The following is a 21,098-nucleotide window of genomic DNA, read 5'->3' as shown; positions in this document are numbered from 1 at the left end:
ATATATCAGCAGATATGGTACAGAAAACACTTGCATAGTAGTTTATAAGACACACAGACACAATTGTTTACTAGGGACCATTTCCATAGTAACAAAAAAAACCAGTTAAAAATAAAAGCTCACTGCCACAGAAGATCCCGAATAGATGGAAGACAATTGATTTGATCTTTTAATTTAAAACAAAATGTACACTAAGGGGCGTTTCATTGTATAATCAGTTTTAAGGTTGCAAAATTCTGTCTTTACTGTACATTCTTGGGAAGCCGATGAACTGCAACAAAACTTCCAAGAAGGTGATTTCCAGAGTAAATGTTCTATTAAAAAAGAGGAACAAATCAACAGAGTTGTCACATACAAAGTCAAAATGCAAACTAAACATTTATTTCTTGAAACATATTAAACCTAATCTGACATATAGTCTTGCACTAAATCGAACAGTCTGCTGAACCAGGCGACATTTTGGGGATCTAATAAAACAAATAAGGCTCTGAAGTAGTGATGACCCAAATTGATTCTGCTGATGACTTATCATCTTGACTGCATCTTCTGAAGATCAGATGTCAAAAAAAGGATTACATTGATGAACCTGCAAAAACAAACAAAAGGGTGTTTTCCCACCTGATGGTCCGGTAGACTCGGTTCGATTGAGGACCAAAATCACAAAATTTGTTCCAATTTCAACTGCTGCAGTTTGCTTTCACACTACACTGTATCATAAGAACCAAACACTATAAGCAAGCTGTTCCCCTCCTCGTAGTGCTACATCAAGAACCACTGAAGGATACAACAAAACGACACTGAGTTCAACTTCCCTCTTCAGGAAAAGCCAACAAAATCGCAGTTGTGTCACATTTTAGCAGTTGTAGGATTTCTATTTTGTCTTTGGCAAAAGACCACAAGCCATTTCTCCCACAAGCGCTAGATATGACCATTGTTTTTTGTTGAATTTACCTGGAATGCCCTGCGCTATAGCACACTTCCTGCTTTTGGAGCAATCTCTGGTCCCATTGACATTCACATGTATATATGCACCAGAGTTCACGTCAACTGAGCCAACAACTGGGTTTGTAGGTGGACCAGAGTTTGCTTTGTTGGTCTGCATTACACATTCAAATGAGCTGAACTTTTTAGGCCAACAAACTGGAGTTTGAGTAAAGTGGACTGAACAGGCCTGGTGTGAATGTTCCCGAAGTGGCTTGATCTGTTTCTTCTTTGGATCACCGTGGGACACATTTTTGTTGCCCTCTTCAGTAGTTCTTCTGCATCACAGCGATGTACCAATGGGCTTTGTTCATTCGCCAATGGAAAAATATCTAATTTCAGCACCTCTGATAGAGCCCTTGTACACAAAATATGTTTCTAGGACCAAAAGACAAGCTTCAATGGCAATAATTTCTGCTTTTTATTTATCTCCTCTGATCTGTTTAACAGCTACAGTCTCAGATCAGATCAGCCCTCCAGGACTGTTAGCAGCAGAAACAGAAACTTTATACCTGTTGGGGAAAATATAGACTATATTTGCTTTGCAAATTTGAGCCCCTGCCCCTCCATAGGTCTCTGCACGGCCCTGTATATTGGGGTCCTAACCAAAAACCTGGCAAATGTTTTTGCGAGACGTTTGCTTCAGCCTGCTAGGCCTGTGGAAACCGTTCCAGATTAACAGGGAAAACAGCGTTTTCTCACCGTTCGCCGCTTTTACATCAACATTATGTACATACCACTCGCTATTAGTGTGCAGCTTCCCTTTTTCACGGACTCCAAACGGCTCCTCTGATCGATTAAAGTGATATTTTAGGTTCCTCCATTAGCTTCTCCGACTGTTAGCAGGCAGCCGGGTTACGAGTGAACAGAACGATTCGTGTTTCCGCTTTGGTTCCCTCCAGAGTAAAAGTCCAACCGTTAAAGACCAAGTGGAAAGGTCGCACCATATTCACGACGGCGTGTGCTGACTGTCGCGGTGTTTGGGTGGCGAATAAGTGGCATTTTGTTAATATTTGAACAGTATGCCAAACTTTTCTGCCACATGGCTAAATTTAACACTACAAGTTTTATACAGTACCACTTTCACTGCTTACAACAGTTGTTCTTAAACAGTCAACCCTTACCTTCGCTTCATTTTTAACCGGCTCACTCAAGTCATGGAAAGGAGCAGACATACTCTCTGACAAGCCTCCCAACATCAAAGATTAGTGATTTTGTTTAGTGATTTAATTTAACAAGATTAAAGCACTAAAATTACTTTGTACTGAATGGATTTAAATGCTGTTTTATTGGAGAATGTGAAAACAATATTCTTTTCAATACTTCTTTGAAACACAATGGATAGGGCCTCTAAAAAATAATTCTCTCTTTAATCTCAGAATTTAATTTCCGAATCCTAACAAATTTTAATTAGTTCAGCAGTCAAATTATCTTTTTACTTGTCTTCTACGAATAAACATTTTTTAAATGACAGATTCCTAAATAAAACAATGTTACAAGAACTGCACTTCATACATCAGACCTGCAAACTTAGAAAACATGATTTGATTTGTATTGGGAAGAATAAATATATTTAAACATTCACCCACCCAAAAGTTATCTTATTTCATTAATATGTCATTTAAGTAAAAATATCAAATTGCATCTTAGTCAGACCTCTGGACACATGCAAAGGTGCAAACATATTGTAATTTATTTATAGTATAACTGGTTTAAATAAAAAAACTATGCTGTCAGTAATGGAATGAGCTGAAAATATATAAAATTATGTCTTAAATGGGAGAAACATAGAGAAAAGCTTGTGTTTGAGACTTAAAGTTGTTTTCTGGTTTGTTTTATTTCAGAAAGTAATCCCAGACTCTCCATAATCCTCCAAAACATTCCCAGTTTTCCCAACTGTATTTAGCAACAGATCAAGACTGTAGCATATGAACTCCATATCTTTGATAAAGAACAACTATTGACTTTATGAGTCAACAGCTAATCAAACAGCGTTGATGAATATTTTCATTAACTGATTATTCACTGATGGGTATTGCTGCAAATTACTAATATATCCCCTTCATCCCCTCTCCTGGACCAAAGGGCTTAACACCTGAACGCAGCACAACAGCTGACTGGCAGAACGCAGGCGGTGTGTGTCTGGAAGGAGAGGCTGAGCCAAAAGAAGTCCAGTTTATTTTCAGCTGTCATCGCTACTCTGACAGAGGCTCGTTTCAGTGACCTCAGAGCTGACATGACATATGCCTGAACGGGCGAATCTCTGTTAAAACAACCAGAAAACACTGACTTCTTTATCAATATTGTCATAATCTCAACATTTTGTCAGTATCTTTACATGATTTAAAAGAAATCTAAACTGATTGATTAACTCTTTTCACTTTCTGTCTTTTTAATTGTATGTCTTTGCACTTTTTTGTGTTCAAAAAGTAAATATGAGTGGCATGATGGAGGTACTGAGGTCTAAATTAAAGCGAAGAGGAGACAGTCTTTTGCTCTTACTTTTAAGTGTTTTAGTGTTTTCATTTTGTCCTTTCCATATTTTGAGTGCTCATCGATTTTATCTGTAAAGCACTTTGTCGCAGCTGTTGTTGTTTTAAAGTGCTTCATAAATAAATTAGTAGTAGCATTTGGCTTATTTAAAAAATTTAAATTATATTTACAAAAGCATTAACACCATTTTTGTCACATACAACAACAAACTTTAGTGTACTGTATAAGACATAAACACAAATAGGCACATTATTGGGAAATTAAAGGACAATTATACATTGTTTTCAATATGTTTTTACAAATAAAAACTGAAAAGTGTGGCCTGCTCTTGTACTCATTCTCCTTTGGTCACTCATCTATGAAATCCAAGTCCCTTAAAGAGCACCTCATTAGTAAATAGAGTCCGAGTGTGTGTAATTTAATCTGAGAATAAATCCAGCTAATACTCAACATCTGTTAACATGAGCAACAGGTCCAAACCTAAATCAAGTTAGAATCGGAGGCTGACTGAGCTCAAGCTGGTTTGCACAGTCAAAGATTTAAGTCTCTAGATATGCAAAACAGCTTTCAGCCAAAGGAAGTTATAGAGTATCGACTCAGGGGAGTGAATAAAAACATATGCCACAACTTCTGTTGGTCAAACACATCAAGTCCCAATGAAAACCAATGAAATTTGTGGCTTTAATGTAATAAAATGAAAAATAATTAATAATTATGCAAGGCATAGTTACATATTGTGCTGGTGTAGCAAATTTCTCATGTTACATCATAAAAGAACATTTCCTTTTGTATGGACATTCTAGATCTAAATGTAACAAAAACAGAACATAACAAAATGGCTGCCATTAATTTATTATTCTCAATGCTTTAGTGACCTTATTTCTTCTTTAAAAGAGCAGTTTTATGTAAAATCGACTCTTTTTTTTATAGCTTTACATCATTTCATAATGTTATTCCCTCATCAAAAACATACCTGGACTGTTGCTTTTCTTTGATACGTGTTTAAGAAATCCTTCAAGCTCCATGGCAACCATTCAGCTATACAAAACGTCTGGGTGGATCTAGCTCCGCCTTCGAGGGACGGCTCCTCCTCAGAGCTGCAGTTTCTGAGATTCCGCCTCACAGAGCTGCTCCTTCAGACTAGCTAGAAGCAATTAGCAATCACCTGGTGGAACTGTTCACCTGTTGAGTTCACTAAAACTTTATTAAAGGGTTAATAGAGGAGCCATGTTGGATTGACTTCTTGAAGGCGAAGTTTCAGAAAGAGCAGGAGTTTCTTAAAGAGACAGAGGCCCAATTTCAATGCATTAAATTATGAAGTGAAATTTCTTTTAACTCATATTTGATATATAAATATTTTTTTTACAACAACTGAAGGTTAAATCTGCAGTAAAATGACACTGGAAAATACATAATACTGCCCCTTTAAATACAGTAAAATTTAAAAACACAAATAATGAACACTGATCAGTCTCTGTTTGAAGAGAAGCATTAAAACCTCACAGCTTTCAGCTGCTTTCTCTGCCCCAACGACAGTTCCCAGTTTATGTCACATGGGCATGTTGTTGTCTCAGCAGTTTCTTGGAGTCCATGCCCTTCGTTGACATGCCCAGCAACAGGCGGATGGGTTTCAATCGTCATGCACTCGGGACGCGAAGTCCAAACTGAAACCCACACCAGACAAACGCCGCTGCTACACATGTCTTGGTCGTAAATCTCTCTGCGGCTCTGCCACTTTATCGCCCGTCCCGCTTACATGTTCTCGACAAATGACTGGGAGAATATTTATGGCTGACCTTTAATTAAGGATCGTTAGATAAAAGTATAAAAGCGAGGTTCACTGGACCTGCTGAGGAATCTAATCCTGCCGTGTACTGAAGGGCATTTAGAGTTTAGGTTTAATCAGCGCTGATGGAAATAAATCCCGTCCGGCTCAGACAGAGAGCCGCGGTCACTCAGCACCACGAGGCCTGGATATACAAGTCTGGATCAAACTGAAACTGTTGATTAGTCCAATCTGTCGACAAGTGATGAAACTGCATGAATGATCAATAATTGGTATTTTTTACAGCTATTTAGAAATAATGTGGATTTTTAAATTCAACTGTTGGAATGTTTAAACTAAACAAAATGCTGAAAGTTTAATATCTGAACTAGAACTGAATTGGTTTGAACTAGCTGAATCTAAATCTAAAGGTCAAGTGTTGCTACATTGAGGTCAAAGTGACGTTTCAAGTTCACAGTCACAAGGCTGCATTTCTGGAGCTCAAATTTTAGCTTGCAGTCCAAACATTTACAAGGTATAAATGTTTACAACACCACAAAAAGCACCATAAAAGTGTTAGACAAATATAAACTGTGGTGAAATAGCTAGCAAAGAAAATACTAAATAGCGCCCATGCTAGCTGTATATTTAAAAATAAATGTTTACTTATGTAAGTATGTATATGAGCAGTAGATATGATTCATTACTGTTGGATCTGTGAATATGGTACGCAATCATAAGCAAACTAAATTATTTGCTTGTAAAATGGCATTTTATTTTGTTTACTTTTTTGTTATGTTGTAAATTTACTAAAATAAAGCTAATCTGATTTGATCTAATCAGATCAAGAAAAGCAATTTAAAATTTTACATAATTTATTACACATAATTAAAAAAAAACTAGATGCACAGGTACAATGTTAAATGATGAATATTAGTAAAAATACATTTGAAATTGCAAAATTTTTAGCTAAAACATAGCATGTAATATAAGCATTTATGTTTGTTTTCTTAGAACGTTGCTTTATAAAATAGCAAAATTATAAAGGTTGTCTGTGCACATGTAAATCATTCCAGATAAATGTTTAAAATGCATAAATAAATAGTTAAAGATGTTTTTTTTTCTCATGTAATTTGTAATTGTTTCTTACATTTATTATAAAGGATTCAGCTGAGGTTTTCCAAACCACCAAAAGCCCAAACAAATGTTTTACAGCATTACATTTTTAGTAGTATTAGTAGTTTCAATAGTTGTAAAAAAAAAAATCACTGGGAAACGTGAACATAAACAAGTCTTAAATATTTATTTACTGAGGGGCTTTTTCAGATAATCTTTCACTCAGTAATGACAAAAACAAACTCCTCCAAGTTGAAATCATAAAAAATGTCTCCAGTCCAACTTCACAGGGGGCCAAAATGAATCTGACAGCTGAAAGTGATCATCGTAGGAGATAACGTAACGGCGGTGAGTTTGTGTTACATCATCAGACCAGAGCTTCGCCTACAGCTGAGACTTTTCATCACGTCTTCATCTCTCAGGCTCACTCACACTCTGAAACTGTTTTCCACTGACAAGTCCGGAGACATTTGCTATTTTAAGAAGCTAAAAATATAAATGAATGAAGGAAGATTTTTTTTATTTTTTATTATTCCAAAAGATGTTGACGAATATAAAAGCTTGCAGGGTTTTCAACGTCTAACTAAAAGGCTCTGTCAGAAATCTGTGGCTTTAAACTATGAGGTCCTGTCCGGTTAGATCACACTGAACAATCTGATTCTGGTTGACCTAGAAACTTTTTCACAACCGGCTGAACAAATGGACTCCGACGCAAAGTGACCAGCTAATCGGAGCGTCACTGAACTCAAACTCTGAAGGCAGTCAGGATATTCTTGTGTGAATTTACAGTGAAATAGTATATTCACTCCCTTATAGTTGTTCACACTTAGTGACTCAGCAACCACAAAACTCTGTGTTTTTTATTGCAATTAAATGTTCAAAACTAATAAAGTAGTAGTTGTGAAGAGAAAGTAAAAAATGCAAAAATATAAAATTTTACCAAGTATTTTCAGTCTATTTTCTAGTGCAAACACCTTAGTGAAATTCAAATAAGACAAAACTAACCAATAAGTAACCTTTCAAAAAGATAGAGGAAGTATGTAAAGTCAATAATTCCTTAATATTTATTTTAAAAAATACTAGTTCCACTGGCAGATTATTTCACTTGTCTTATTGTATAAATATGTCTTGCTGAACACTCACCCCAAACTAACAGTATATATAAATATTTCACTCTATTTTTATTCTGTAAAACATACAGTGATTTTTTATTTTATTTCAATGTAACTACATTTATCTGGTAGGGACAATGCACATTAATTGGAATTTCCATAAATGCGTCAAAAATAGCTACAATGTTGTTTTTTTATCTGCTGTCCCTGGACAATGTTCAATTTGTCCTGCTAAAACAAACAAAGGTTATACGACTTCACACAAATTTAGTCAAAAACACAAGAAATTCAATCAATACAAACAATAAGCACAAAACAAGAAAACTAGAACACAATTATCATAGAAAGTATTCAATGTAATTAAAACTAATACATTATATTTAACAATAATAATGATAATTAACTAAATAAATGTATTATTTAAAAATATTTAATTTAAAAGTTATATTGCATTATTTAATGAGACATTTAATGGTACATTTATTTAGTTAATTTTCGCCCCACATCCACCTCTGGACCCCCCATTTGGCATGTCACGACCCAGCCGGGGATTGCGACCCCCATTTTGGGAACCCCTGTGTTAAAGTAGGCTTTTTCAATACAATTACTGCCTAAAACCGAGCAAAAAAGATGCCCAAAGATTAACCACAAAAATGAAAAACACTCCCTCTCACTTGATCATTTTTATTTAAATGTAGCTAGCTAGGGCTAGCTACATTTAAATAAAAATGGACGAAATCTGCCTCCGCCATTTCCGCCTCCTCGGCCGCGTAGAGATTATTATTAGGCTGTGATAATGTTGTCAGATAAAGATTAAAAAAATCAGTCAGCTGACCAGAAACATTCCTCCGGCTCTCATGATGCATGATGCTAAACTTAAACCAGTGTAACCAGTAACATCAGCCAGACTGAGCGAGGCTCGCCAGGAACGCCATGCTAAGGTGCTAACGGTCGACAGGTGGGAAACAGGACTCCCTTAAACAATGGTGTGAACTGCAGGACAAAGTCCGGCTAGATTAAGGTATAAAACCCGATAAAGTAAGTTGTTCAGTGACAGGAAAGTAGAAAATGGAGGAAAGGCAGCAGCTGAATTTACCGTTACATCTGCTGAGCCGCAGCGCTGCGAGTGAAACGCTATAAAAACTTTTACGAGGTGACTTGGTCATATGGCGCGAAGGCTAAATGTGGGCCAAAGCCGTTTCAAAGTCACGGAGTTTTAAATCTGAAGGAGCCGTTAGTATGGAGTGAAAATAGTGTCAAAACAACGGAGCATTAGACAAAAACAAAATATGGAAATTTCACAAAATATTGTAGCTTCAAAAGTTGAAAAAAAAATTTTGTTTTTTAGAATAAGCTCAAAAATTTCCCAGAAAAAAAAAAACATGGAGACATGACTTCAAAAGCATAAAATTTGCTGGACAAAACTGAAATGTTTAGATTAATATCAGGAAGTATTTTTTTTAGAACAAATATGAAAATATCTGAGTTTCAAAAGTCGAGAATTTGCTAGAAAAATTAAGAAATGTTGAGATGAATAGAAATTTTAAACAAAAATAAAGAGAAAATTTCTGAGTTTGAAATGTTTAAGATTTGCCAGAGAAAAACTCAGGTTTTGAGATTAAATCTATTCATTTATGAGCTCCAAAAGTCAAAAATTGCCAGAAAAGTTGAAAATGTTGAAAGCTTTGTTGACAATTTTTGAGGTTAATCTCAAAATATGAGATTTTTTTAAATTAATCCTCAACTTTTCAAACTCAGAAATTTTGTTGTTTTTCTAAAAAAAAAAAAATTCTGAGATTAACCTAAAAATTTTAGATTACTCCTCGCAAATGTTTGATTATTTAAACTCAGAAATTTCCTTTTCTTTTTAGTTTAATCTCAAAATTCGAGGGGGGCGGGGGAGGGGGTTTCTAGCAAATTTTTGACTTTTCAAGGCCAGAAATTTCCAAGTTTTTTTACTCAAAAATTTCTTTGTTTAATTTCAAAATTTCTAAGTTTTGTGGCAGAAACTTACTCCGTCTTCCATCTAAAATGGTCCTATGGCACCATTTTCCTCAGTGGTGCTAAAAACCAATTAAGATACTATTTTCTGTATTTATTGACAACAACAGAGAATTTGATTCTTGGTTTTAGCTAACGGTTTCAGATTTTTAGCAGCTAGGTAGTCCCAGTGATAAATGTCTCTCGATGCCGTCCTTCTGTTGGCCAACAGCACCTTATGCAGCTGGTTTGGCTTCACTGGTTACACTGGTGTAAGTTTAGCACCATGAACAAGCTGCAGTGTCGCTCCTTTGCGTTGGGTGTGAAAATGCAACGTTATCCGTCTGCAGCTGCAGAATCATGAACCACATCCAGTTACGTCTTTTCATATATAGTTTGAGTGAAAACAGAGAATAAATCAGTTAAAAACACATCTTTATTGGCCATATTTGTTACAAAGTCGTCTGTAAATGAAATCCAGCATTAATTTATGTAAGTCAGAACATTACTAAGGCCTGTGAGCCTCTGGTTTTCCTCACACTTTCTATTGGAAAATAAAAAGGTTTGTTTTTGTGTTTACTTAATGCTCTCATCCTGTGTGAGCCTAAGGGATAATAATCTGTCCCGCAGTAATAAACGCCTCACTAAACTCTGGGCTGTCTGGAAACCCATTAAGACCTGCTGTAGGACTGATGTCATCAAGGCTTTACAGCTAAACTGAAATTAGCTCTGAGGATAAAAAGCTTTTCTCTGTTTTCCTGACCAAATATCTGTGGGCCAACGGGAATATTTAATTTTATCCAGGAGAGAAAAAAATATTAAAATAGTAAATAAGATGGATGGATGGATGGACAGACGGACGGACAGATAAATGGTTATATCTAATGAACTAAATGACTGAACTGATTCTTCAGGTTTTTCGGTTCCAAACAGGAAACAGTTTTCATGGATTAACAGAATAAACAATCAGGCGACTCAGAAACGTAAAACTGAAGATCTGCTCTATAGCAACACAATCAATGTTCATTTTTACTCTTCAGATCATTTTAATGAAGGCAGACGTAAACCGTGCTGCTATATTTCTGAGACGTTAGCATTAGCAACATGTTTTATTCAGGAAATGATCAAATCTCATTCTCAGCTCGTTCTGTTGCTGCATTTCTATTTTATTATTAACCGTGTATTATTTCTCAGTTTACCTGTTCTCTAAATCATGACACCAGCAGTAATTTACTTTAGTAAAACAAGCATTCCAGCAGACTCTTCATCTCTCACCTTTGTGGGTGATTGCTGACGTTGCCGTTGGTTGAGGCAACGTTGCCGTTTCTGGCGTTGAAGCTCTGGATTTTCTTTCTGCTAATGTTTGAAGCTTTTCTCTCCTGCGGAGATCCGACTGCCTTCTTTTCCTCCAACATGTCCAAAAACAGCCAGGGACATTTACCCGAACCAGGATTATGCACACTCTCTGAGCGTCAACGTATTTCTGCAACTAGCTGCAACAGTCTCTAGTTTTCTTCCAGCCAAAGCAGAGATTTCCCTTTCAGCTCCAGCAATCCCACAATGGTTCAGGAAAACAAGGATATTTCCTTTAAGACAAAGATAATTTGTGCATCAGTTTAGTCTTTAAATCCCAGATTTAGTCCAAAACAAATCGAGGGAGTCAGACCTACAGAGCGGTCCGAGCCACAAGAAGCAACTGGGAAAAGCATGTTATACTGGAGTCATCCCAGTGAGGCAGCAGCTGGATGGGGGAGGAGAGTTAGGAGGAGAAACAGGATGGAAACCGAACGAGAACCAAACAAGAACTCACCAACGTCAAAGACTTATTAAGGAACTTAGATAGATTTTTTTGGCGTGGTGTACTACAAATAGGAAAACTTTAAAAAATCTCTGAAATTTTATATAAAAAAAATGTAAGAAATTTTGAGAAAAAATTTGGAAATTTCTGTTTCAAAATTTTCAACGTTTGGACATTTACAGAGTTTTCAAAATTGAAAGTTTTCAAGTTTTTTTCTTGAACATTTCTGGGATTAATTTAAGAAATTCTAAGATTTTGTAGCAAATGTTTGACTTTGGAAACTCAAAATGTATTTTTTTTTCCCTCTCATAAATTTTTGAGAGTAATTTAAAGATTTTAGTTGTTATTTTTAGCAAATGTTTGACTTTTCAAACAGAAATTTGGCAAAAACTCAAACTTTTGAAACTTAAAAACTTTTCACATTTTTTCCTCAAACAATCTCAACATTTTCCAGTTTTTTCTAGCAAATCTTCAGCTTTTCAAAATCTGAAATTTTCCTGTTTTTGCTTGAAATTGTCAGATTAAGCTCTAAATTTGTGAGGTTTTTTTTTTTAGCAGAAATGTACTTCTTTTTTCTTTTTCTACAATCCTGTGTTCCCAGTGCTTACAAACCAACACAGCCATGTTTTGGCGGTATATTAATGTTTTTTTTTTGGTCTGGAAAATTACCCGTTTCCAAAACCTTTAAAACGTAACGTGCCGTTACCTAGCAACCCCAGAAAATGCCAGGCAGTTACCTAGCAACTCAAACAGAGCTTCAGGACTCGCCGTGGTCGGTGTTTTTCAAGGGGCTATGCAATAAAATAATGAAATTTAAAAAATAGAAAACAAACAAATGGAGCAATATTATAAATACGAAGTGAAGCTGCAGGTTGCAGCTTCAGATCTTATTTCTTCCTCGCTGCTGACCTCTTGTGGTTACAAGAAGTAAAACTCTGATGTTAATGGTTTTTGCCACTTTTTTTTTTACAGTAAGACGATATTAGTAAATATAGACAACCTCCTGCATGGACTGAAATTAATGATTTGATAATATTTGGAGCTTTTGTGTCTTTGCAATAGCACAATTTAAATTGAGTTTGCATAAACTCATTTCTTATCTTCATATTAAAACCTGACAGGCAAATGAGACACCAGCTATATGGAAATACTGTGTTAAATTTACATCAAATACTATAGAAAGTATTTGAAATAGTCAGTTTCTTGTCATAAAGTCATACATAGTAAAAATAATTTTACTTTTAGGCCTCATTTTCCATACAATATCTTAAATATAGTTTATATGCTAAATATATTCTTATTCTTCTCATCATTTTCGTTTAGAAATATATACTTTCTGGATTTAAAAAATAATAATAAATGACATTGAGCCAAGGAGTTTGTTAAAGGTATTACTTTGTCTCACAATATACAAAATAAAGCATCCAGCCACCAAAACTACAGTGAGAGAACCAGACAGGAGTAGTACTTCAGTACAATGTAGTGCAACATGTCACAGTCAGCAGGTACATACATTAATCAAACACAAGGGGGCAGCAGAAACTCCTGAAATATTTACATTTTCACAGAGACATTAGCACTTAATGTATTTCCACACATTAGATTTAATCAGATTCAGATCAGAGTTTCCTTTCAAGACGAAAGTTGACAGGTTTGATTTTTATGAATAAACAAAAAATAAAATCACAAATAAATCAGATATGTTCAAAAGTCCCTGTATGAAATGAATCTGGTGCTAACATGCTAATAAACACGAGGTTATAATTAACTTAAAGATTCCCCAAATCATTCACCTATAAACTATTCTTCTTATTTACACATTAAATAAACTGAATTAAGATATTTTTTACACTAAATTGAGCAAAGGCCTTTCATTGGTAACAAAAGAAGAACTTACTTTATTCCTTCTAATCTGCGAATAAATCAATTTAAATGATTACATTAAATAAACAATGCCGCTGAAGTGAAACACGTGTTTCTTCGAATGCTTCATATTTTACATTTTCTATTCATTTAAGCTTCATGAGGTAAAATATTCTTGACATCTTCTTGTTTTTGAAGAAACTATAAATTACTTAAACACATTAAACCTTCATTATCAGTTCAAGTTTGACTATTTCTTTAAAGAAGTCAGCTCAGCTTTTAGATAATTTTTTTTATACAACTTCAGATGTTTTTTATTTTAAGCCCCAGTGCTAGACCTCAACTCTGTACCGGACAATAAAAACACGTTAATATCCTGTTAGTGGGATCGATTTAAGCTTTGATTTTAGAGCTTTTTCTATGCCAGTTTCTGTAAGAGCATTTATACTTTAAATTAACTCCCTGCAAAAAGTAAAGCACACAAACATCAATTTATCATCAATATATATCCATCTGAAGACAAAAGTTTGTATTCGTGTTGGTAAAATTGAAATGATGGCATTTAATAAACTCCTGATCATTCCAGGTTATTTTTATGTCCATTGAAAACATGACAATTCATCAAAACATCAGTTAGTTCCTGTTTTCATTTCATTTTTCCTCGTATTTTCTAATAATCTGGCAGAACAAAAATGCCGATTCATCCAGAAGGTAAAATAACCAATCAGAGATTAATCTCTCTACTTTTACTACTCTGGGCCACAAAGCAGGCCCAACAGGTTTAAAGTTTCTTCAGGTGATTCGAGTTAATTAACATGAACAGCTGAGATTTGAGAAGATTTTACCATTTTCTATTTTCACTTAGAGTCAGGATTAGATCCCAGGATTAGAGTTCATATTAAAAAGAGATAATCCTGAGATGAGAGTTTACTTTTATCTGTGGAAGATGGAAAACTGGGGGGTGGGAACCAATGTGAAACTGATTAACTTCATGATTAATTTCTCCCTAAATCTCATGTAGATTTGATATTTGATGTTATTTTAATAGATTAATCTGCTTAAAGGAGTGTTTAAATATTCTTTTAAAATGATTGTTACTCAAAAATTTTAATCTTAGAGGTGCAAACCCACCAAAAGTGCAATTATCCAGCATTAATCTACTTTAGAAACTAAATAAAGCTGCAGGAACTTTCATTTAAAATTATGTTTTTACATATTTGTTAAAACTGTCTCCATGTTGAGACATTTTAATATGAGACAAATAATCTGTGAAAAGACAGATTTACCATTGCCGTCTGAAGAAATGCACTAGTTCTGAACAAAAACAACAAATCAGAGTCAGGAAGAGGGTCTTAGCGCTGTTAATCAACCTAGTAAACGAGCTACTAACTGTTCTATAGGTGGAAAACCAACTTCCTGTTACAGGAAAATGTTTATCCACCGTCACTGGTTTCCATGCTAACTAGCTCTGGCATTCACAACAGGCTATGCTAGCTGTGGCATAGCAGAGAGCAAACAGGAGAAGAGCAGCACCACACAGAGGATGATTGACAGCACCAACAGGTTCAACAAATATGTAAAAAAATATATATTTTGTATAAAAGTTACATACTGCAGCTCTAAAAGGAAAGTACAAACATTATATGTTACATTATATGTAAAACTATTACAAATCCAACAGAATAGTTTGTATAGAGAAAGTTTGTGATTTTAAGACATAGTGAGATAAATACTGACTTTTGTAAATAAACGGTCTTCTTACAATGTGATCCTGGAGATTTAAACATAAACCTGGTGAAAAGTTTTTGCTGTGATGTGATTTCATTTGAGAAACCAAAAAGTTAGTTTGTGTTTTCAATAAACCAGCTTACATAAAAACTCAAAGACTCCTGAAGTTACTTTACTACGATGTTGATCCTGCTTTGTCGTTCAGATTCCTTTCATTTATTTATGTTAATACTTTTTAAACTTGATGATGGCAATAAAATAGAAAATGCTCAACAAAATCTCAGTGTTGTTTTTGGACAACTAGCAGCTTTTATTTCTTTAAACCCAGTATAGCACAAGAAAGATATTTTACTCTAAATTCAGTTAGTTTTCCCTTCCTGTGTCATTTCAAGGTTACCACACCAACTCTCAGATCGTTCACCACTTGTCTTGCGTGCTCCTGATCAGGTACTTGATCTGCGACAGGAACTGACTTCCCTCTTTCAGTTCCTGAACGGTCTCTCTATGTGATGTTGGATACAGGGTCGCTGATCTTAAAACACCTCCAGTACATGGTTCTTATCAAGGTAAAAAAAGCTAACACAATCAGCAGCACCCACGACACGTAGATGCCCTTTGAGTGCTGCGCCGGCTTCCACGTACCAACCTGAACACAAACACACACACATTTGTTCAAGTCCTTTCAGCTTCAGACACACACAAATAAAAACATTTTCTGAAGCTGTGCTGACTTTGAGGTACTTCCCAGAAGAATCTGATCCTACAAACAAGATCTTTAGTTGTTTGTCAGCATATAATGTAACTTAAATATAGTACATTATGATCGCAATTGACTGGTGGCATCCAAAAGTTAACATTTTAGCTCATGGTAGCATATAAACTGTAGCTGAGTACTTAGTTCATGATGCTACCATTAATATATTAGCTCACAATAGCATATAATGTTGCTAAGTGATTACTTGATCATGCCAACATCACCATTTTGACTATTGTTAGCATTTTAGCTCACATTAGCATATAACCTTCGCCAAGTACATAGTTAAACATACATTGGCCTTTTTGTTGGATTTAGCATGCAGAACACAGTTAATGTAAGCAAACTTCCTACTATTAGCAAATGTACATAAATTAGCATTTTAGCAAACAAATTTCATTAGCATTTTGAACTAATGAGATTACAAACTCAAAATTACTGAAGATAAAGTAAGTTAGCTAACACAGTAGGTTTAGTCAATATGCTAATTGTAGCATTTAGCTCACCTTAAGTTCAGCCTAATTATACTGAATGGTTATTCATGTTAGCTAACATCATAGACTTTTAAACTGCAGCAGTTTTTAGTTATCTGTAACAAGTTTGTGCAAGAGGTGAGTTTAGTCCAGAGCAAAAGGCATGTCCTGACTTTAACCAATAATTTTTATTTTATCAACCAAATAAGCCATTTTGTTCTCTTGTTTAGGTTAGTATAAATACCTCAAATTAAAGAAATGCATAATGAGAACTATCAGAATGTCATTGTGTCATAAATAAATCTATCTTTACCAGAACAGTTTAACACAGATAGAAACTCACCAAAAGTCCAGCGGTGGATGCTGCCAGAATAACAAAGAGCAGAAAACACAGCCAGCTCCTTCTCCTCGGGTATTGCCGACCAACTGAAGAACTGATGAATAAATAAGGAAAAGCATTTTATTTTAAAGCAGACCTGATCGGGTCACAAATCAAAGAGACAAATGTATGGATCCGTCTCTCAAAGGTGCAAACAGCTGCAGAAATGCTTACACTTTTCGGCAGTGTGGACATCGGGCCAAAGTCCGGTCTGAAATCTCCGTCCACTGGAAGTGTGGAATAACAAAAAAGGAAAGATCAATACCAGTGACAATATATGTGCAGCCTGTTGCAGTATTTGACCATTTACCAGGAATGTGTTGGCGCAGTGTCCGCAGATGACCCTGAGTCCGACGGGTTGGTGCCGCGGTTCTGGACTGTCGCTGCCGATGCGGACTGGTCCCAGGTTGATGACGCGCTTACTGCCCAAAAAACATTAAAAAAAAATTTTAATTTTAAAAATCAGGAAACTGCTCACTTAAAACAGCTCATAACATAATCCTCTAACATTTCCAAACAAAACTTCCACTCTGTTTTTTAGAGTTTTCTTCTGTCTGCATATATACAGTCATATTCATTTCTTTGGTTAGCTAAAAATGTTAAGCTATGCACATATGCTAATACTAAGAAGTAGGCTTACATTAACTAGACCTATTCTGTATACTAATGGGAGCTAATAGAAAATAATTAGTTTAAAATGTAACTTTAGCAAAAATGCTAATGCTAGTCTCCATATATATAGTCATATTCATCATACAAGCATTAGCATTTCTGCTAAAGTTGCATTTTAGACCAATTATTCTCTATTAGCTGCAATTAGCATATAGAACAAATGTAGTTGATGTAAGCCTACTTCTTAGTATTAGCAAATGTGCATAGCTTAGCATTTTTAGCTAACCAATCTTTTAGCATTTTAACAAATTAGATTACTAAAGATAGATTAAGTAAGTTAACTTGCCAGGTTTAATCAGCATGCTAATGGCAGCATTTTAGCTAATGTTATTAGCTATTTCAGTCTAAGTTATGCAGGCTGCTATTAGCATATTGAAAAGTTACTTTAAATGAAAGCTAGAAACCTACCTGCTTAGAGTTGCTTTTAAATCACAATAAATGGAAGATTGACCAACAAATTTGATGTTTGATGATCTATGATAACATTCAACAAAATGTAACGTTTTTAGCTTGTTTCACAATTATTGACTTTATGTCTTTATGATGTAAAGAACTTTTAACAAACTTGAAGGCATTTGACTATTAAATAGATCAGAATATTAATAAAATTACATTTTGTTTACAAAGTCAAACATTACATAGATTAATTACACAAATTAATATTCTCAAGCTTTTTTTCTGTTAGTTATGATGATTTCTGCTTACAGGTGGGTTAATGAAAACTGTGGATTTAATGAAAAGTATGTTTAAAAAGATATTTCTAATCTGACAATAACAAGCCTTATTGGAACTCATATTCTAATCTATTTCATAGGACTGCAGATGTTATTTTCTTTCCAGTCTTACCAGTACGGCCTTGGACAGGCGATCTTTTGGGATGTGACTTTGCAGATCAGCAGACAGTTACACGGACAGCGAACGTACTTCTTTCCAACGGGAGCGTTCTTTATCGGCTACAAACAGAAAACAAAAGAAACTTTAAAACAAATTCAAAACATTCAGATGAAGTCTATCTCCATATCTGACAAATGCAGATGGCGAAATATTCTGATAAATGTCCGGAACAGCAGGGGACTCTGAACGTTTTGAAAAAGTTTTACAGGGGTTAAATTATTCAGACCTGAACCTTCAGAGTCACATAAAGACAGTTACAAAGTCGGCCTTCTATCACCTGAAGAACATTTCCAGGATTCAATAAGATCTAGAGAAACTCATGCATGTGTTTATCGTCAGTGGCATTGATTACTGCAGCAATGTCTTCACAGGTCTACCTAAAAACTCAATCAGATCCAGTACGCTGCTGCTGGAGTTCTGACTAAAACCAGGGCGTTAGACCACATCTCCCAGTTCTAAAGTCACTACACTGGCTCCTGTACAAAGTCTATTCTCTTCAGAGAATAGACTTTAAAATCACTGAATGGCTTAGAACCTTGTTGGTGAAATGTGCTGCACAAATAAACTTGACTGACTGATAGATTGATTAAATTAGTCTTTCTTGTTCTTACCGTAGCTTCGTTGCAGATGCTGCACTTCACCACATGCTGATGCGTCTTTCCCTCCACAGAGATGGCCGTCTGACAGACCCGACAGCTGATGACCGGGGCGCTGCTGCTGTCTGGACTGCCCTGGGGCGAGTACGGGGGCGGAGCTTCGCTGGGCTCCACAAAGCTGGGGAATGGCACTATACCTGAAGACAGGAAGACAATGAAAAGATCCAAACAAACAACAGAGATACTAATAACAGCAGCTTATAGGTTTAAATAGAGGTTTACGTAGAGGCTTTATGTAGGTTTCTTTGGTCGCATTGTGCAGTGATCAGGCCCAAAGTCGGATAGTAACTAGTTACATTTACTCAATTACATTTATTTGAGTTGCTTTTTGGAAAAATCTTACTTTTAAGAGTATTTTTACTTCAATGTACTTTTTATTCACCAGACACAAGTTTCACACATTTTTTATTGAAAGAAAATGATCTGGAAAAATTTTCTCTTGCCTGATTTTGTTATTTGTCATTTTAATTATTTTCATTTTGTTCTTTAAAAATACCAAAATTTCCCACATAATTTTAAATTTTAGTCCATCTAATGATGCCGTTTTCAAATATTACATTACTGATGTACTGATCAGATACTCAATACATGAGTAGACCTTTTACCAAATACTTTTTTACTCTAACTCGAGTAATTTCTTGAACAGCTACTTTGTTCTAGATTCAAACTGTGTTGAAGTACTGCTACTCTAACTTGAGTACGACTTTGAGCTAAAAAATTGTGTCATCTGCAAATTAAAACATCTAGAATGAGTTCACAAACATACAGCTTTAATGACGGCAATAAAAGTGTTGAGGATTCAGGTCAGTAAACAATGACAACCTCACCATCACCATTTTCTTTTATTATCTTTCACTCAATCATATATTTTACAACATGAATGTCCGTGTGAGTAACCAGGAGAGTCAGCAAAGCTGCCCAAACAACTGAGAGTGAAAGAGGAAATAAAAACACTGAAGTAAGTTTATACATCAGGAACTGGAGAAAATACAAAGAAAACTACAGCTTCAGAGTATATAAACTGCTATAATTGGCATAGTTTTATATTTACTGTTATTTTAACTTCAGAGGAATTTGTAATCAGTAATCAGAGGCATTTGTTTTCCTTGTAAGCCAGTCAGATGACTGCCAGTAGACAGCAATAGGTGGAGGAGGGGCAAAACTTGGTTGCTCTTTGCTCCACACAACTGGAGAAAAATGTGGTTCACGCAGGAACAATGCTAACCACAAACTTCCAATTTTTAAAACTGGAAGTTTTTAAAATTATGGTATTCCTGGTTCCCATTATCAGATTATTTTTCATTCATTTCACAAGATACTGTGAGAGGAAATGGTAACTAGAGAAAGTTTCATGTTTTAACAGCTTCAAATGACTGCAAAAGTAGAAAATAAATAAAATACGGACTTATAATTAATTTGTAAACATGTTTGTATGTTTTAAAAAAAGTAAATATAAAATATATGAACGTATTAGCTAATTTATAAACATCTCAAGGCCATTTTACAAACCTAATATTACGCCACTTCACACATGAATACCAAGTAATTTTACACATGCGAAACTTGTCTTAGGTGTGTCTTAATTTCCCAATCGACGTCTTCCACTGTAATCCAAACTCAAAGCTAAAACGGCTAAGCTTGTTTACATTAAAACATTTCCAGGGCTAAACACATATGCAAATGTTTTAGTTATTCTACAGTAAGTTAGTTAACATTTATTAATGTAGTTTTAGTGGCTAACAGGAAAGGAATGTGTACGTACTTTGTGGATATCCACCGGAGCCTCTCCGCGGGAAGAAGCCGTTGGTCGCGTACTGCTGCTCGGGCAGCAGCGGTGACCGCTCCTCGTCCGCCATGGCTGACCGCCCCGGACCCAAGTCAGTCAGCGCGCCCGCTGAAAAGAGCTCTGGAGCGGCGGGTAATCCTCTGGACCTCGATGAAGAGTCCCAGGGGGTTGGAAATTAAACCACCCTAAAGGTTTGAGTTCACATGACACGGCGAAAATCACCCCACTGAATGCGGAAACGACGCTACAAAAACATTCGTCACATGACAGCGGTTTGAGCCATGGTTGTGATGGACACAGGGCTCAGCCAATGAAAACACTTGCTGTGTGAAGGTGGGCGGGTCTAAGAACGTCCGACATTTGCGGCATTCAATTTGTACTTGGAAGTCGGATTTTTTAATTTACACGGCAGATAAGTTAAAAGAAACAATAATCTCCACGAAGACGGTGGTTTCTCTTCATCTCTGACCTCAGTTATTAATACAAATACTTTTTTAAATGACTTGTTTTAACATCTGTTGGTTTAGCATAGTCAAATTAAATGAAAGCGTAGCATATCACTTTATAAAATGTAGTAATGAAAATATCCGAGGTAATGAAATGCAGCAGATCATGTCGCTTGATTTACACGGATTTATTTGAGAACGA

At 35.5% G+C, this 21,098-nt stretch overlaps 2 protein-coding genes across 4 annotated transcripts in view; both read right to left on the bottom strand.

Moving 5' to 3' along the window:
• Positions 1-11,023, bottom strand: part of LOC114157408 (titin-like) — a 29,986-nt gene extending 18,963 nt beyond the window's left edge. Inside the window, exon 1 of one of the 3 annotated variants that reach the window (XM_028038344.1) lies at positions 10,723-11,023. In XM_028038344.1, coding sequence (XP_027894145.1) covers positions 10,723-10,862 — 140 coding nt within the window. In that variant the 5' untranslated portion in view covers positions 10,863-11,023. Of the gene's footprint in view, positions 1-1,718; positions 1,859-10,722 lie in introns of those variants that run through there. The other 2 variants (XM_028038346.1, XM_028038345.1) reach the window with 2 other exon arrangements.
• Positions 11,024-12,622: 1,599 nt separating this feature from the next.
• LOC114157811 (type I phosphatidylinositol 4,5-bisphosphate 4-phosphatase-B-like) lies at positions 12,623-20,720 on the bottom strand. Its single transcript, XM_028038973.1, has 7 exons — positions 20,427-20,720; positions 18,620-18,801; positions 17,961-18,067; positions 16,753-16,864; positions 16,617-16,669; positions 16,407-16,497; positions 12,623-15,482 (listed from the first exon to the last, which is right to left on the bottom strand). Exons 1-7 carry the CDS (start codon positions 20,518-20,520, stop codon positions 15,339-15,341), a joined length of 783 nt encoding a protein of 260 aa, XP_027894774.1. The 5' UTR covers positions 20,521-20,720; the 3' UTR covers positions 12,623-15,338.
• Positions 20,721-21,098: the final 378 nt, after the last annotated feature.

This window comes from Xiphophorus couchianus, chromosome 14, assembly GCF_001444195.1.
Source record: "Xiphophorus couchianus chromosome 14, X_couchianus-1.0, whole genome shotgun sequence".
NCBI classification, from domain to species: Eukaryota; Metazoa; Chordata; class Actinopteri; order Cyprinodontiformes; family Poeciliidae; genus Xiphophorus; species Xiphophorus couchianus.
The sequence above is the reverse complement of the archived record's forward strand: the minus strand, read 5'-3'. Positions and strand labels throughout refer to the sequence as shown.

What these genes read in the sequence shown, in the direction of transcription:
- LOC114157811 (XM_028038973.1), bottom strand. Translation starts at nt 20,520, where the DNA reads ATGGCGGACGAGGAGCGGTCACCGCTGCTGCCCGAGCAGCAGTACGCG. An exon ending in GCCTGTCCAAGGCCGTACTG is followed by an intron (nt 16,865 to 17,960) that starts GTAAGACTGGAA and finishes TTTTTTGGGCAG; the next exon opens with TAAGCGCGTCATCAACCTGG. An exon ending in TGTCCACACTGCCGAAAAGT is followed by an intron (nt 16,498 to 16,616) that starts GTAAGCATTTCT and finishes TTTATTCATCAG; the next exon opens with TTCTTCAGTTGGTCGGCAAT.